The sequence below is a fragment of the Gymnoscopelus microlampas genome (genome assembly GCF_963454915.1).
Source record: "Gymnoscopelus microlampas genome assembly, chromosome: 11".
NCBI classification, from domain to species: domain Eukaryota; kingdom Metazoa; phylum Chordata; class Actinopteri; order Myctophiformes; family Myctophidae; genus Gymnoscopelus; species Gymnoscopelus microlampas.
In genome coordinates this window covers 12667733-12685053 of record NC_139948.1, presented here as the reverse complement: position 1 = coordinate 12685053, position 17321 = coordinate 12667733, and the positions used below count along the sequence as shown (strand labels likewise).

Here is a 17321-nt window from a genome sequence, read left to right as displayed (position 1 = left end):
CTGTGATGACGACTGTGTTTGGCGGGCCACTGTTGCCTAGTAACCACAAACAGTTAACTGAATCCTTGCACAGTAGTGTTCATTCAGCTCTTCAAAGTAAAACAAATAAAATAATAAAAGACTGTTTCGGAGTTGAATTAAAACTACAGCCCAAAGGAGTTTTAGGTCCTCTCCCCATGGAGAGAGGTAATTGAATTGCAACCGCACCACCTGGGTTCCCACCCGGGTCTCCCTCATGTGGGAAAGCAAACAATTACCGCTGAACTAAGAGGGAGACCACCTTTGGTCGGAGGAGATATTGGGATTATTTGAGCTTTAGGCTGGACTACTTTACATGACATTAGGTGTCTTACCCGACACCAGGGTCTACATTTCGTGCGTGTGCGTGTGTGAGCACCCTCATAGGCATTTCAAGCTGGCCTAATGGGTTCTAAGGAGTTGACATATATAGTATAAATAGTCATAGCAGTATTTCCTTTATGAGGCATGAGGTTATTCCTAGTGCTATTGACTAGGATAGTGAATAGCACTATTAACAGTGTGTACTGTACTTGTTTTCTCAGTGTATTTTGGGTCTTTTAGCCCCTACTCCACAATTCCTCAAGAAGGCCGTGCCTTTCGCAAGGCCGCCATTGCAATTAAGATTGTGTTCTTAATGACTTGCCTCGTTATAAAGGTTAAATAAAAATAAATAAAAAAAATGCCATGTCTGATTACATTTATTTGTATAGACATAAATATTTGGCATTCTACAGTTCAAAATGCCTACACTGTAAAATACTAATTTATCCATTTGTAACTCTGAGATTGTACAAATGTAACTGTAATTGTAATTGTACAAATGTACCCTCACTGGTCCATTTGGCTACATTCATGCAGATGTTTATTTAAATGTGTGCAGTCTGTAAGCGTGTCATAGTGCCAGAGAATATAAAATACAAGAAACAAATGTCGTACTTTTATGATATGTTGAGAAAGTCAACATTCCATTTTTATTTTTGTTTTCAATCTTGAAATGCTCCCACCTTCCAACGATGAACATTAGTGTCTTTTACATACATAATTCATGTCAAAAAACAAAAGAAGGGGCTGGCATCCGCCATACTGGCACAAACATGCCCATCTCTAAAACAGCACACAATCCTCCCCTGTGTAGGTTTTTTCCTTTCTTTTTCTTTTCTTTTCTGTTTTTCTTCTTTTTCTTTCTTTTTTTTTTTTTTTTTTTTACATTTTGTCATTTTTCATAAAACCATCATCAGCAAAACCACAAACATTACTGATTAATACACATTGAAAAAAGGGCGAGGGGAGGAATGAGGCAAAACACATGTCATCACGTTCAATAGGAGAAAGACATGGCACACTGTGCAATCCGGAGTGTTAATTTACAAATTACAAATGGATAAATTAACACTGAGGACTTCGCGGCGTGTAGAGGAAAGAACAGAGCAACAATTGAACCAAAGAATAAGAAGATATAAAAAAGCAATGAAATAAACATTACAGTGTTCAAAAGGGAAGGGGGCGAGGGGACTTTACATTTATACACAAGTGCCAAAAAAGCCGGACATGGTACATAGACTCTTATTTCAATTTAGGATCCAGTGCAGGCAATTTAGAACTGCCCAATATGAGTACATGAGAGGAACAGGGGAATCGATTTCCCCTGCATTAAGTAACAGAGGCACACAGGAAGCAAGGGAAATCCCCGTTTTCATTAACAAAGAGCAGATTGTCTGTGTTTCTTTTAATAGCTCGATTATAAAAGCTCAGACCTTGGCTCCGATTGGAGTCTCTGAGAGGTTTTAGGTAGTACGTTATAGCCATTATTTCTCACTGATCCGATTATGTCATATCCGAGGTTTAATAAAAGTCTCGAGGGTCCGTGCGGTCAGTCGATGCCTTGGTCAGACCACAAAACATCATTTCATATCAACAAACGTAATCGGAGAGGGGGGTTCTCGTTGCGGCCGTTTGTTTGCCAGAGAGGAAGTGAGGCTGTCCACCTCTCTGATGGAGGGTTCAGTGCATTGTAGTGTTTACATAAGAAACGTGACTTGGGTTCCTGAACCTTGGGCTTCCCACACCCTTACGGTTATACAGCCCAAATCGGGGCTTTCGTTATGTACTGTAGTAACTGTATGTACCTTTGTAAGGTCTGTACACATTCGCAGTCTATGTTCCTGCGGGCTTTTGACGGGCGTTATCGAGAAGAAGGGGGGGAAATAAATACATTGGGCCAGTGAATAGGAACGATAACAGCGACGAAGACAGGATATGATTCATAAAGCTCAAATTGACTTATAGGCTCGTGGCCTTGCAGCTGGTGAATGCTGTTCCACCGAGAAAGAAACATTTAAAGGCTGGTTTAGTTAAGTAATTGAAAACGTACAAAAAAAATGTGGCGCCCTGCCTCGGCAAGCGCTTTCCGTTCAGTGCTGTTCGGGTGCTCCGGGCGAGTCGGCGGCGTTCCTGTAAACGCGGCCAATTAAGGAGCAATTAATGCTAAAGCACGACAATCAAAAGAGAGGCTCGTTTTGAGTGGGCTTTTTCTTTCTTTCAACAGTAGACATCATGTGGCTGTACAGTAATAATGATAACTAATGTAAGGGTCCTCGCTCTCCGCTCCACTCGCTTTCGCTGTCACAGATTTGATGCATTTTCTTTCTTTCTGTCTTTCTTTTTTTTTTCTCAAATTTTCTTTGAAAATATATATTTATATAAGATATGTATTCATATATCACAGTAATATACAAACCAAGTGCTTGAAAAATAAAGATGACTGCGGGCTTTTTCGCGAAACAATGGAGATGTTTTTTTTTTGTTTGAGGGTCACGGTAGAGGTAGGGTCTGGGAAGAGGGATGGAACTTTGTACTGGTGGTGTTGGTGCTTTTTCTGTCTCTTTGGTCGAGGGAATGATCCCAGTGTGTGCATTTGATTCAATTAAGGCAGATAGCCACATGCTTAATTTATAACCCGTCATACAATGGTGTCATGTGCCGAAAATAGCAATTCTAAAATGTCACAAGGCGCTGCATTTTGACGAGTTGTGAGCATGATGACCAGCTATGTTTGGCTTTCGACACCGACGTATGATGAAATATACATCAGGCTATACATGTGTATTATGTCTACAGCTGGATATGTGTGTACCCATGCAATAGTGCTGGTAAAGCTCGATAATCATTGATTTACTACATTCTTTTGTTGAAAAAAAGACAGATAATGCAATGCTGATGTAAGTGTGGTTGTACATTGACGGTAAGAAAGCGGACAGGCAGTTCCATTCCTCCTCTCATTATATAAACAAAAGTGCATCTGTAAGTACAGAGAGGATGTAAGAAATTATGTATCCTGTACAGTATATATACAAATATGGTACAGTCGCCCCCAAGACATCCAGGCCCTGTTTGGTGACGAGAGCAGTAAGTCCAGTTTTCTGGTCCCAAGGGCTTGGGAGAGGGTGGGGTGAGGTGAGGCGGGGGTGTGTGAGGGAAGGGCAATAATGGAGTGGGTGGCGTGGGTGGCGGGTGAGACGGTGTCTTTTCTTTATCCTGGAGCGCCAGAGGCGGCCCCCCAGGTAACGGAAAGTTCTGAAAAGTCACTCAACAGACAATAGTTAATCTCTTGTTTCGCCGTCCTCCCGACTCTTTCTTGCCACCTTCCTTCCTCGTCCCCTCGGTCGAGGTTGACTGTTCGCCGAGGCCCGTCGGGCTTGGGCCCTCTCTCCTAAAGTTCTGCTGGGGCGGCAGGGCCAGGTACGGGTGCTGGGGGAGGGTAGCAAGTGGCGGCAGCAAGGCGGAAGGAGGGGTGGTCGGGGATTCTTGTCCCGAGCCGTTGCCGCAGCTTCCGCTGGAGCTCATCGCCCGGTGTTTGAGTCTGAGTTTGTGGGGCAACGCTGTGCCCTTTACCTCCCCATGGGAGGCGGGCTGCTGGAGGCCGGATGGGTGCTGGTGGAGGTAGCTGCCCACCTCGGAGCAGGAGGAGGACGGGGACTCGTCGTCCGTGGAGGCCTCCTTGTCGGAGCTGCGGTGATCTCCGTCGCTGGATGAGGTGTCTTTGTTAGAGGACGTGGAGTGACCCTGGTAGTAGGACCCACTCCTGGGGCCGCCCTCGTATGTCAGTACGGGCGGCTCCTCGTCTTGGGCACTGAGGTAGGGGAGATGGATCTGCTGGAGGTGGTGGTACAGGTGGGACTGTGGGGCTCCCTCCTCATGCTTGCGGAGCAGTTCTGGAGCCAGGCCTGCTGGGGAGCCAAACACCTGCTGCTGGCCCACTCGGTACGCCTGCCTCTCCCCCACCTCGCCGTGGCTGTCTGTGAAGTCGTACGGCGGGGAGTCTAAGGTCTTCCTCTCCAGCTGTTTCGTCACCTCGGCCAGTGTCTCTGTGGCGCTCTCGCCTTCTCCGGACTGAGCCAACCGGCTGACCCCCGGGCCGCCGCTCTGCTGCATGTCCACGTCCTGGGGCCTCGCTGGAGCCTCCACGGGGTACGATGCACTGCTGGAGCGGTAAAGGATGACGCTCCTCTGGGCGGGCAGCGGGTGGGGGGCGGACTGGCTGGGGCCGGCGATGATGCTCGCGGGTGGCTGCTGCTGATGCTGGTGGTGGGGATGCTGCTGCTGGTTGTGGTAGACAGAGTCCAGCTCCTGAGGGTGCTGCTGGAGCTGGTGGTGAGATGGCCCCGAGGTCAGACCACGGTGAATGTTGAACATGATCTGGGTGGTGGTGCCGTTGGCGATGTCCATCTCCAGCCTCTCGCCCTCCTGCTTGATCTCGAAGGCGAGGGGCTCGGGGCTGTCCCGGGAGTCGTCGGACATGTCGGAGAGGGAGCCCCGCGGCGAGTAGTTTGCCAGCTGGCGACCCGACTGCTCTGCCTCCGAGGAGTCAGAGTTCATCATCACCTGGGAGCCGCTGGAGTAGCCGCTGGTGTAGCAGTTATTGTTGGGGGAGAAGGACGTGGAGGAGGCTGAGGAGCCGCCACCGCCGCTCCCCATGCCGCTGCCTCCACCGATCTGCTGGCTCTTCTCCATGTAGGAGGCGGTGCTGATGAGGCCAAAGCGCAGCTTCAGCTGGAGCAGCTCCGTCTTGAGCCGCACGTTCTCGTCGTTCAGCGCCATGACGCGGTTTTCCAGCACCATGTCATTGAGGCGCCGCTTCTCCCGGGAGCGCTTGGCCGCCTCGTTGTTCTTGCGCCGCTTCTCCCAATAGGAGGCGTCCTTCTTCTCGTCAGAGATGAACTCGCGCTTCCGCCTGCAGCTCATGTTGTTCTTGTTGGGCTTGCCTGGGCGACGAGTCGCTGGTCCCCCTGGGGAGGGGATGGATTCTTCGTAGTCGTCGAAGTCCTCGAGGGCGTTCGCATTATGCCCTGAGTTTGTGAGGGCCGAAGTCAGACTTTCCATTCTGACCCGGTGGAAGCAAGCTTGAAATGTTTGTGTAAGTAGATACAAGGTCAAGGGAGTGTGGAGTAGGGAGCAGTGGAAAACTTGTTTGATTGCTTTCTCTAATGTTCAGGATCTGGCGGCTTTCCTAAGTGCCAGGGTCGGTGAAAACCTCACACCGTGGTTGTGTTTCTTTGCGGTTGATGCCCCTCATTTATCCACTGGAAGAGCTCTTTGTTGTTGTTTCTCTTAAACAAGCCTCTTTCTCACAAAGCGTGATTTAGGAGGTTAAAAAAAAAAACTTGCCTCAAAAATTCCTCGAGTCAGGGGAGCAAGACAAGTCTCTTTGGGGTCGTGGCGTCTGACCCTGTTTCTTCTGTTTGCTTTGCTGTTTGGCGTGAGAGCGGCGCGCAGGGCTGAGCTGGCAGATAAACGTCCTACAGCTTCGGGGCGCGTAGCAGGAACTAGGTCAGTCCGTCTACCTCCGATTGTCAGTCTCTGGGGGAACCTCTCTCTTTCTTTCTCTCTCTCCCTCTGTTTCTCTCCAGTCAGCGGTGAGATGAAAGCCTGTGGAGACAAAGAGAGGATAACAATCAGATCAATTAATCCATGTGGACTGCTGGCGTTCTGCTCAACACGGCTGTGAATAATATCTTTTTAAGCCATTGTTTGTTACATCTATTTCTGTTAGATTTTTTTTTTTTTTACACAGATGAAATATGCAACCAGTAAAACATTCTGAAATCCCAGCAGTGCTGCTCCATTGTTTTGGCATGTCTGGCTTTGAGTGCACGTGTCTCCCCTAGCAACCACTGAATCGTCTGCAGACCCTATTAACCGCTGTCTGACCTTTTGACCCCCCTATTGATCTGCTCTGTCTGTGGCCAATGACCCCTGACCTCACGCCTGGAATGTTGATGTTGACTTTAGTGACGTAATAGGGGCACTGGGTTCATCCCAGAGCAGAGGGGGCTGTGTTTTTAGAAGGACTACTTTTTGTTGCTGTCGGGGTGGGAAAAGCAGTAAAAATATGTGACCTCACACTTTTCCTGATGTCTTAAAGGCAGCTGTAGAAGAAGGCTGTACTAATTATGTCTACATGTCTTGCAGCTGACTGGATTCAACAAATGATTCTGTAACACCCCCAGAATTGGGTCACTAGAGCTGCCGGGGCTATGAAGACAAAAACATTTGAAATAAAATCACGCTGTTTGAAGCTTATTTGCACTCCCAAGTTGAAGCCAGGTTTGAGGTGTGTAGGGTTCCATTCCTTTAAATTCTAGGTCACTGGAAAATATTCAATAACAGCCTGCAGGAGCAACCGAGGACTCGCTGCTTCTACTCGCTGGAAATAGCTCCTTGCCAAAACAATTCCTACGCCAAGCCAATGATGCATAACGACAAGTGATAAGACAGGAGACAAAGCCATGGCCACGGATAAAGTGTCTGAGAGAACCGGGGCAGGAGGGTTTGGGGGGCAGCTGGGAGGTGGGGCGCTGATAAATATAGGTCAAGGGCCCCTGGGAGGAAGAGGGGGGCAGGTGCGGGGGGGTAGCGGGAGTAGCAGACTTTTTACTAAACCAGCAGGGTGGTCAATTGGTCTTATAGCCGTTGCAGTCGGGCGGCTTAAACCCCAGCAGGGGGCAACGAGCTGAACAGGTGTGCCTCTAAACCAGACTGTTGGCACGTCATGTGGGCGAAATGCCGATGGTTTTAGCAGACGAGTTATCCCTAAACCTCAACTTGCGAGTAAACATTGTTGGTTATCACCTGGTTTTCTTTTATTAGGCTGATGAAAGACCGGAAAGCACATTTTAATTTCTCAATGAACACAGAAAGAATGACTTCTACTACTATTTACGGCGAGGAAGTATAGAGGGAAACAAGGAGCAGACCATGAACAGAGCCCTGCGGGCCCACAGTCAACAAAGTATGGGGTTTAAGTGATTAAAGGCTTTCACTATGAAGTTACAGTATATATATATATATATATATATACATTGTGGTACAGTGTGTGTTTTTATATTTGCTACATGTGTTTTATGTTTTCATAATTGCTGCAGCACAAATTGCCCATCTCGGGAGAAATAAACTTGAACTTGAACATGAACTTGAGCCTTCCACTTCCATCAATGTCAGACAGCAGCTGCAGTAAAAGTAGGTTAACCAACATCTACATTCCTGAATTCAGCTGCTTGTTGCATCTGTAATGTAAGGCAGGTTGTTTACTAGAGTAGACCCCACTCATCTGTTCATCTCGGACATTTAGGGCAGCATTATGTAAGCCCCAAACATAACAACGTTTAAAGTGTAGCAATTGGCCATGTTTCTCTTAGTCACGATGACTTAATAGACGATGATCGATTGAACAGCGGGGCAATGTAGCGTTACATCTTGCAAACTACACGGGTCGTTCTCTGCATTAAGCTTCGAAAGCATGACAGTTTTGTACAGTGCTTTGATAGGTTTCTGCGGTATTGAACACCATTGAACAAAATCTACATCAAGATCCATGCTGCGAACTCAGAAATAAAACGTTAAATCAAAAGGAGTTTCTGTCTGGGCCAGCTTGGCAAAAGAGCGCAATTCATCAACTTAAGCCCGGCTTCATACTTTGAGTCACATGTCGAGCTTGTAGATTGGCTATTTTCACTGCTTTTGAAACTCTTTGAGAATTTTCGCCCGTGACACGCCCGAAACGGGGGCTCCAGGTATTAAAGTGGTTAAGGTAATTCCTGTGAGCCGAGCCGAGGAGCGGGGGAGAGTTTAAGAGAATTAGCGTACAGACTTTCTCCCTATCCCAGCCTGTCCCACTGACCCAGAAACCGGGGAGCGCGGCTGCACTTGATAAACACAAGCCCCGTCGCCTACACTGCAATGTCTGGAATATAGGTCAGTGGAGCTATACAGAGGAGAAGCAAACAAGAGAGACGGAGAGAGAAAAAGTAAGTAAGAAAGAGAACTAGAGAGAGAGAGAGAGGGGGAGTCTATAGAGTGAGGTGAGGGAGAGGAATGGAAACAAAGAGATATAGGAATCAATGAAGGAGAGATGAAACAAAGAAAGGAAAGAGGGAGATGTGATGACGGCTGGGTTGGTGGTGGTGGGGGTGGGGGTGATGGCTATGGTAGTGTGCCAGTACAAAGAACATGTCACCCATGGCAACAATAAATGGAAGAGGGGAAAAAAAGCAGATGGAGCAGCCAATCATATCTGACATTCCGCCTCTCCGTTTCCACCAGCCAACTGACTGATGGCCAGTGGCAGGCAGGCAGAGAGTTTTATAACAAAAGAAGGGCAACTGACATCACTGAACAAGCACAAGCCACATGTCAATCTATTTAAGCCAGCCACCAACGAGAATGAGATTCTCGTGTTAAATTGCCACCAATGTTCTACTGTATGTCTCTCTCTCTTCCTGTCTGTCTGTCTGACTCTCTCTCTTTCTTTCTCTCTCTCTCTTGCCCCCGACCCCATCAACCGACGTCACTCGCCGTTCCTCCCCTCTCATCAAACACATCCTGATAATAGACCCTGTGTGCGTCATCCGCCATCACATGGTGCGTGCGGTGCGCCCTTTGGGTTAATTACACCGACGGAGCATCGTTAAGATCCCATTCTCTGTGTTACGAGGCAGCGCTGACCTCGTCGTGTTAATCACATGAACGCCAGCTATCCCTATTCTGGGGCCATGTCATAGTAGGCAGGAATTTTCTGGGAAAATAGCCTGCGTGTTCGGTTCTGCGAAAAATAAGCAGATCTACGCGCTCGCAGCGCCTCGCGTTGCAAGCTTGTAGATCGGCTTGAGGCCAATAGGATTGAAGTGGTTAAGAGGTCAGATTTGTGGGAAAGTCACACAATCAGTCTGCTTGCTTAAATTGTCCAAAAATAGACCCGCTCTTTCCGCCAAGTCAAATCATTTCTCTGCTTTTCCAAGGTAAACGGTGTAATCCCGCTGGCGACCCACCCGTCCCCCCACCACCACCGCCCCACCCTCTCACTGCACGACGTGCCGTGACCTGGATTACTGCATCCAATCACTCTTGTACGCTCCACCTGTCATCAGCCCGCTCTCTGTGGCACTTGTGGAATGACAGCACTGGAAAAGAATCCAGAGTTGTTGCACTCGCTCACACCGCGGCACCCGGCCACTTTCCAAACCGCAGGAGAGCGGAACGTGGCATTTATACGGCGCAATGAGCGGCGGGCGGCTCTTTTGGAAATTGCACGGAGCAGAGTTCAAAACCCTTTGCCTGCCTGCCTGCCTGCCGCACATGTCCCCCGACGAGGGCTGTAGGAAGTGGGGTCTAAAATAAAAGTGGAGCAGCCGGGGAGGAGGAGGAGGAGGGGGGGGGTACGGGGGTCAGCGGGTGCACTGTTTCAGAGAAAGAGGTTAAGATGAAATACGAGGGAACTTCAACTGTTGTTGCCCCCCCCCCCCCCTCCAGCAGGTAGGAATGCAATGGCACCATTGCATAAGTTGTTGGGTCGGAACTACTTGGATTCCAAGTCTGGGCCTGAGTTTATCTTACCAAGAAAAAGTAAGAAGTGGGGCAGGGGGGGGGGTTCTAAGCCAGGAAAGGCAGGCAGTGAGGCGGGGCCCTATCCGTCCTTGTTCCATGGACACACACACACACACACACACACACATAGCCCATATCAACCCCTCTGTCTTTTTAAAAAAAAAAGGGAGAAAGAGAGCGAGAGAAAAAAAGCAAGCGGAGTGGCCGGGTCCATGTGTTCCCCTGGTCACATGTGCTCCGCTGGCCTACTAAACGCTGTAATTGGCCTCTCCCCCGTCTCCAGACCGCAGCACAATAACAAAGCACGGCCCTCGTCTTTTATCATCTTACATGTGCCAGGAAAACCCAGAGAAAGTCAAGGGGCCAACAAAGTGGGACAGGATGGGAAATCACTTACTGTATACTACTGTACCACTGATTAGGAATGCACTGAATCCTGGGTGTTGGTTTAACTCTGGGCATGTGCAAAATGTAACCAAATGGTAAATGAACACATGTGTGTATACTCTCAGAGTTATATATGGATAAATTAACGTTGAATACTGTGGGAGTTACAAATGCATAATTTGTTTTTGCTGTGCATGTTTTGCAAGTAACAGTATTTTTTATACTATCAGTTATGTGTATACAACTGTAAAAAAAAAAAAAAAACTTTTAAAAGCTAACTTGACAATGGAGTCAAGTTTGGCGTTGACAGTGCAGTGGACAGTATTTTGAAGTGACAAATCACAAAGCAATAAGTCAACAGGATTAGCTGAGCTCTTTCAAATTTGAAATCCAGTCCAGTGATGCAATCATCTATAAAAATAATCGATGTAAAAAGGGGTGTGGCATGAAAGCTATAGGCTAATGCAGAGGCATTCAATTGCAAGTCAATGCATGTTTCTCTTATTCTAGTTTGGAGAAATCTCGATGGTGTATCTATTTCTGCATGGTGGTTCATTCCTTGTGTTATTATGGCGGGGCTGAGGATTTATTTTGGTGGCTGGCTTTTATATCGTCTTTCTAGTCAGCAGCGGCGGTTGCCCCCCCCCCCCCCTTTAGGGCTGGTGTGACCTACATTTAGAGCTGGCATAGAGTTGCCAGTGTATGCGCCAACCCAACTGGCACGGCCCCGGCGCACCGCTGCACAGCCACACACACACACACACACACACACACACACACACACACACACACACACATACACTAATAGTCTATGGGGTTTCCGCTGGTTGCGTAATCTCCTTCTCTCTAATCCCTTTTAATTATTTGATTTGTTTTATTATGCAACCTGCAGTGCATAACCTCTACAATGTTTTTCGCCTGTACACGTCAAACGGGCTCCTTCCCTGGCACAAATGAAGAGAGATAACGCCCGGATAATTGTTTTGACTTGGTGTGTTACGTGTAAACCCCTCCCAAAAACAAACAAACAAACACTAAAGGTTACAAACGTAACCCTGGTTATTTGATTATTATTTCACTTCGATGTCTAGCTTACGGGATCCCATAAGCCAGACATGGAAGTGAAATAATATGAGAAATAACACCAGTGCACATTAGGCTATGTTGTATCGAGTGAAAACAGTGTAAAGAGACTATTTATCGCTGATTGAGTGACTACATGTAACCTGTGACGCACGTTACGCATGCCATTGCTGGAGAACAAATGCTGCAAGGAAGAGGGGGGGGGGGGGTAGAAAGCATGCCCACGTGCAGTGGAATATCAGCCACAAAGAAAAAGCCGGTGCGTAAAATAAAAGCCAAGTATTGTGCCGATGCGCGCAAATAATATAGTCGACACTGCAAAAAAAATGTTTATTTAAGATCTGAGAATTGTAATTTTTCTTAAAGAGTGGGTGTAACTCTGACACTGTAGCAAATGTCTCAGGAGTTAGATGAACACTCAGGATTTTACAGTGAAGTCCCAAACCTTTTAGCCCCGGACCCAAAAGGGAAATTTGATGTCTCCCCAGGACCCAAACTAGTGCAATTAGCAGATCTACAAGCTCACAAAGCGTTGTGAGCTTGTAGATCGGCTATTTTCACTTCCGCTTAAAAGTTACATTTGTGGAACTTATGGAATTTCTTTTGTTTAAATTGTATTCTTTTGAAAAATGGTTTGAATGTATTTTTAATGTGTAAAAAAAACTCATATATATGAATAATATCTTTAATCTTTTGAAATAAAAAATCTAAAAAAGGGGATATTGACTCGTGACCCCCAAAAATCGGTCCGTGACTCACAATTGGGTCCCGAGCCACTGTTTGGGAACCAGTGGAATAGATAATAGGCTCTACTTTACTAGCCTCTTAAAGCGTGGCGATCCTTTGTTGCACGGTGTGACAAATCGCTCCGATGCATATTTAATCAGATCCTCGAGGCAAGTCATCCAAGGCAACCGCCGGAGATGATCATAATATGCTTCCAAACAGCCAAAAACAACGTCTCTACAGATGTTTTATCTGTCTGCAGCAACAACAAAAAAAACCCGGTCTTTTTCTGATCCAGCGGTTATTATCACATCACATCCCCTTCTCCCTTCCAACAACACCATCGGAACTCTACGCGTATATATTTGACCCACATTTGACCTGATGAAATAAAAGCCTTAATTTACTCGCTATCCTCACCTTCAGTCAAGATTGAAGCTTCTAAACTTCATAATTCTTCGTCTTTGTTGTTTTCTGTTTCCGTTTGTGTCTGAATCCGCGGTTACGCACAGACGTGTAAAGTGGGTTACTGGTGTCTGTGTGTGTCTCTGTCTGCCACTGCGTGTGTGTATGTGTGTGTGTGACAGGAAAGGGTTAAAGCCCATACAGCCGCGTTAACCTTTACAAAGAACTGCTACACGTGAGGCAGAGAAGTGTGTCTCACAGCCAGCCTGCTGAATGCTGATACACCAATGTCCCATTTTCAATCTACTATTAGTATTATTACATCATTAGTTGGTCTATTATTAGCCAATCATCAGTATTATTGTAAGATCTGAACGCACTGAGAGTGCAAACATTAAGATCACATTCCTACACTCTTTTAGAGTTACAAATGGAAATTATAATTATACTATTCAGGAGAATAATTAGCAAGGCAAAGATAATTTATGTACCATAATATGTACCTTATACTGCATGTAGTCCTATAGGCCTATGTAGCCAACCATGATATAATAACATTTGACCCCTCCCCCCATAAAAAAATAAATACAATTAATAAACAATAGTCAAATTAAATAAAAAAATAAATTACATACAGGCTCCATAAATAGCCTAGGTCTACTACAGTAGATATTTCCCCCTCCTACCAAATGGCATCCTCTCTGAAGGAATTCCACCATGCGCCCCCGTCACCGACAAATGCCCCCACGACCCCCCTAAACCCCCCCCCAGCCGGCAGAGAGGCAAACAGCCTCGCCTTGACATTGAGAAAAACGGCACACGAAGGAGCACAGCAGCAGCGATCACATAAACACACCAACACAAACACACTATAAATTAAACATCGCTCATCAACACACACATATCCAGAGCCTATAACAATGGCATTCTGCAATAATAACAACATCCAATAAATACATTTATCCTGTGGTCACGAGTAAAATGTTGTAATTCAGTAAATCAGACCATAATAATAATAATAATAATAATAATAAAAAAGCTTACCGTCAATTGCGTCTAAAAACACTAATAAGAATCCACAGAGATCAACGTTGCCAGGTCGTTGTGGTCGCAGCCTACTGTAGAGTGATGCTGTAGTGTGTTCAGTGTGTTAGAGCAGGTAGCTATGAGAACACCAACAACTGTGTCGCTTCATTTCTATGTGTGAGTGATCCTCTGTGTTATGCTGCTGTTGATCCACCTCTCTCTCTCTCTCTCTCCCTCCTATTCCTCTCTCTCTCCCCCCTCCTATCCCTCTCTCTCTCTCCCCCTCCTATCCCCCTCTCTCTCTCTCTCCCCCTCCTATCCCCCTCTCTCTCTCTCTCTCTCTCTCTCTCTCTCTCTCTCTCTCTCTCTCTCTCCCCCTCCTATCCTCTCTCTCTCTCTCTCTCTCTCTCTCTCTCTCTCTCTCTCTCTCTCTCTCTCTCTCTCTCTCTCTCTCTCTCTCTCTCTCTCTCTCTCTCTCTCTCCCTCTCTCTCTCTCCCCTCCTATCCCCCCTCTCTCTCTCTCTCTCTCTCTCTCTCTCTCTCTCTCTCTCTCTCTCTCTCTCTCTCTCTCTCTCCCCCTCCAACTCTCTCTCTCTCTCTCTCTCTCCCCCTTCTCTCTCTCTCTCTCTCCCCCTTCTCTCCCTCCCCCCTTCTCTCCCTCCCCCTTCTCTCTCTCTCTCTCTCTCTCTCTCTCTCTCTCTCTCTCTCTCTCTCTCTCTCTCTCTCTCTCTCTCTCTCTCTCTCTCTCTCTTCCCCCCCCTCCCTCTCCCTCTCTCGGTGTCGCAGAATGTATGTTAGTAGGTCAGTGGTTGCATAACACGACGCTTTGGGTGCCTAGTCACGTTTTTTGTTTCTCCGCTGCGCGCCTGACTCCTCCCTCTTCTCTCCGAGGGGAGGGGCCAGAGTCAGGCTTTAAACTCACATGTAGGTCGAAGATAACATACATAATGAGGTTACAACATAATATGTTATAACTCTATGGGTTATACAACATGAGGAGGAAAAAATAGCATGCTGTTGAGACATTTATAGAAACCCGCCTCAGAGGTGCTTTAAAGGAGTCGCTCACCCCCCAAAATTACATAATTATTTTCTATCAATTACACGCCCCATGAAGCCTTGAATTCATGGTGATTTTTTTTTGTTTTTGTTACGTTCCTAAGCCAATAATTTGATGTTCGGCAGAGACTGAAAGAGTAAGACTGAGGATCCAGTCATCAAATTATTGGCTCTGGAATGCGACAACAAAATAAAAATCTCCATGAATTCAAGGCTTCATGGGGTGTGAATTGATAAAAAAGTAGGTTTTTTTAGGGTGAACTACTCCTTTAAAAAATAGCAGATCTACAAGCTCATAGCGCTGCACCGAGTGCCGCGCTACACGCTTGTAGATCTGCTATTTTTGAAAAATCGTGAAAGTTTGTGCAAATCTTTGAATACATTATCTTTTTTAAAGCGAACTTTTTTTTACAAAAAATCTTTGCTTCTGGGGGGTCCCTACATACATATCATTTGGGGTCCTTGACATGAAACAGTTTGAGAACCACTGCAACAATAGCAACACAAATGTTTAAAAAAAAACAGTTTTACCTTTCCGGTATGAATAATATTAAAGCTAATTTTCATATTATGCTTATGGAGTGTTTGTTCAGCAGTCTCTCCATGTTCAATTACATTTTTGAATGTGCCATTTCATTTTAATGATGCCACATTATGCGTCCATATCTCCAGCTTCTATAAACAGAAAAGACAGTTTCAGGTGGGTTACAAACGCCATTGAATCCGGAAAGATTCAAGACATTTATCGGCTTGTGTTCCAGTTCCATTTGTGTCTGCTCATTAATGTGATGTGCCATCATCACTTCCAACTTGTTTATCCTGTATCCTGTCTTAGTCCTGATTGGATGAAATTGGCATCCAACCTGAACATGTATTTTCTGTTTACTAAAGGGCTGGAGAGACTGGGAGTGGGAGACCCCTGTTACTGAACAAACACGCCATAGCAACGATTGCTATGGGAATACAGAGCTATTGAACAATAGAAGGGGAATAAAATCCCTTATCACCTTTAATGCGGAAAAAAGCCTCCAACCACTGCAGATGTGCTTTTTCTTAAATTAACTCTGAGAGTTAGATAGATCCATATAGGGTCCATTTTGTTACATTTGTGTTACAGATGGATAAATTAATATTAAGGATTTTACTGCAGGGCCACATCACACTCTTCTTAGGACTGACTTCATAGTTATGGATTTATTTTCTGACCGTCATTGGTAATCGGTGCCTATATGTTATTTCATGGTGGTTTCATGCCATCACAAAAGGCAGCTTTGTTTCCTAACCTGTTACTGCTTTGAGTGCCCTCTAATGTCCCCCGTCAGCACGGGCCCTGGTTTTTCAGCCCATGTAACAAGGTCACTGTACCAAAGACGGCCTGTTTGCCTTTCAAGCCGGCCGGCTGCTCTCTCCTTATGTTGACTGAATGATAAGGATTTTGTAAACACACATGTTCTTATCAGGCCATGGTAGATTCAAACACAGCGACCATAAATATCTGGGACAGCGGTGACCCGGGACCATTCTTTGGGGGAAATGTTGAAAGGCGCCACTTGCATTGGTACAGCGGCTCATGGCTTTAAGGATTTTTCTTTTTCTCTGATGGTTTACTCTTTATTTATTTATTTATTTTGGTGATTTTTACTCCTTTTTCTCCCCAATCTAGTCGTTTTGCGACTTGATTCGTCCCCACACATATTTGTGTGTTGTCACTGCTATTGTATCCATACTGACTCACTTGCCAGTGAGGAGCCGCCACCGGGCGGACGCAGTAGAGCCTTGACCTTGACCTAGCGGTAGATGATTGGTCTCCTGGGTGAGACCTGGTTCGAAATCCCTGACATAAAACTTACAGATTGCAGCTTTAAGTATGTTGAAGGCACTATTTACTGCTGAACAGGCCTCCATGGACTCCTCATGCTACACTACCTGCGAGCGTCATTTCCTACTCCTAACCCATTTCATCGTGCTCGTGAGACAGGGACCCCGAGCGAGATCATGATGAGGGCCAGAGGTGTTCTGTAAACCAGTGGTTCTCAAACGTTTTCATGTCAAGGACCCCCAGATTAGTATATATATCTGGCAGTGGACCCCCATCGGAGAATATTTAGTGCCAGGGACCCCCCGTACAAAGTTGTGCTGTTGAATGTTTCAAAAACATTCAATTTTTTTCACTATTCTTGTGCTTTTTCTTTTCTTTCTAATAGCAGATCTACAAGCTCACAACGCACCCACTATGCAATGTGTTAGCTTATAGGTCTGCTATTTTCAAATGGCCGATGTGTATAGGGTTAAAGTGGTTACAGAGGTTTTGATGCCCTATTAACTCATTTGGCTGGGGAGCCCCTGGAACCCCCACAAGGAGACCCCACTTTAAGAGAACCACTGCTGTGAAGTCACTGGGGTGTTTGAGCAAATCCCAAAACCAAACATTGAGACACAGCTGCCTTCTCTGGAACTAACCACATGGTGTAGTTAGAATGCAGATGTCACCAGTGGTGGAAAGTAACAAAGTATTTACTCAAGTACTGTACAATTTTGAGGTATTTTTTTTTACTTATACTAGAATATTTCCAGTTTTCAGTATACTTTTACTTCTACTCCACTACATCTCAGAGGCAAATATTGTGCTTTTACTCCACTACAATTATTTGAAAACTTTAGTTACTAGTTACTTAGATTTTGATTATTATTACAGAACATAAATACATACATTAACCACTTCAGCCCTATACACC

At 45.9% G+C, this 17321-nt stretch overlaps 1 protein-coding gene across 2 annotated transcripts; it reads right to left on the bottom strand.

Moving 5' to 3' along the window:
* Positions 1–954: 954 nt before the first annotated feature.
* Positions 955–13748, bottom strand: nfil3-2 (nuclear factor, interleukin 3 regulated, member 2). Of its 2 annotated transcripts, none has more exons than XM_084072883.1 (2): positions 13546–13748; positions 955–5946 (listed from the first exon to the last, which is right to left on the bottom strand). In XM_084072883.1, the coding sequence occupies exon 2, from the start codon at positions 5398–5400 to the stop codon at positions 3607–3609; it is 1794 nt and encodes a 597-aa protein (XP_083929009.1). In that variant the 5' UTR covers positions 5401–5946; positions 13546–13748; the 3' UTR covers positions 955–3606. The 2 variants fall into 2 exon arrangements, with proteins under 2 accessions (XP_083929009.1, XP_083929010.1); XM_084072884.1 differs by lacking the exon at positions 13546–13748 and adding an exon at positions 12517–12649.
* Positions 13749–17321: the final 3573 nt, after the last annotated feature.

Coding starts and splice junctions, on each gene's coding strand:
- nfil3-2 (XM_084072883.1), bottom strand. CDS start 5,400: ATGGAAAGTCTGACTTCGGCCCTCACAAACTCAGGGCATAATGCGAAC.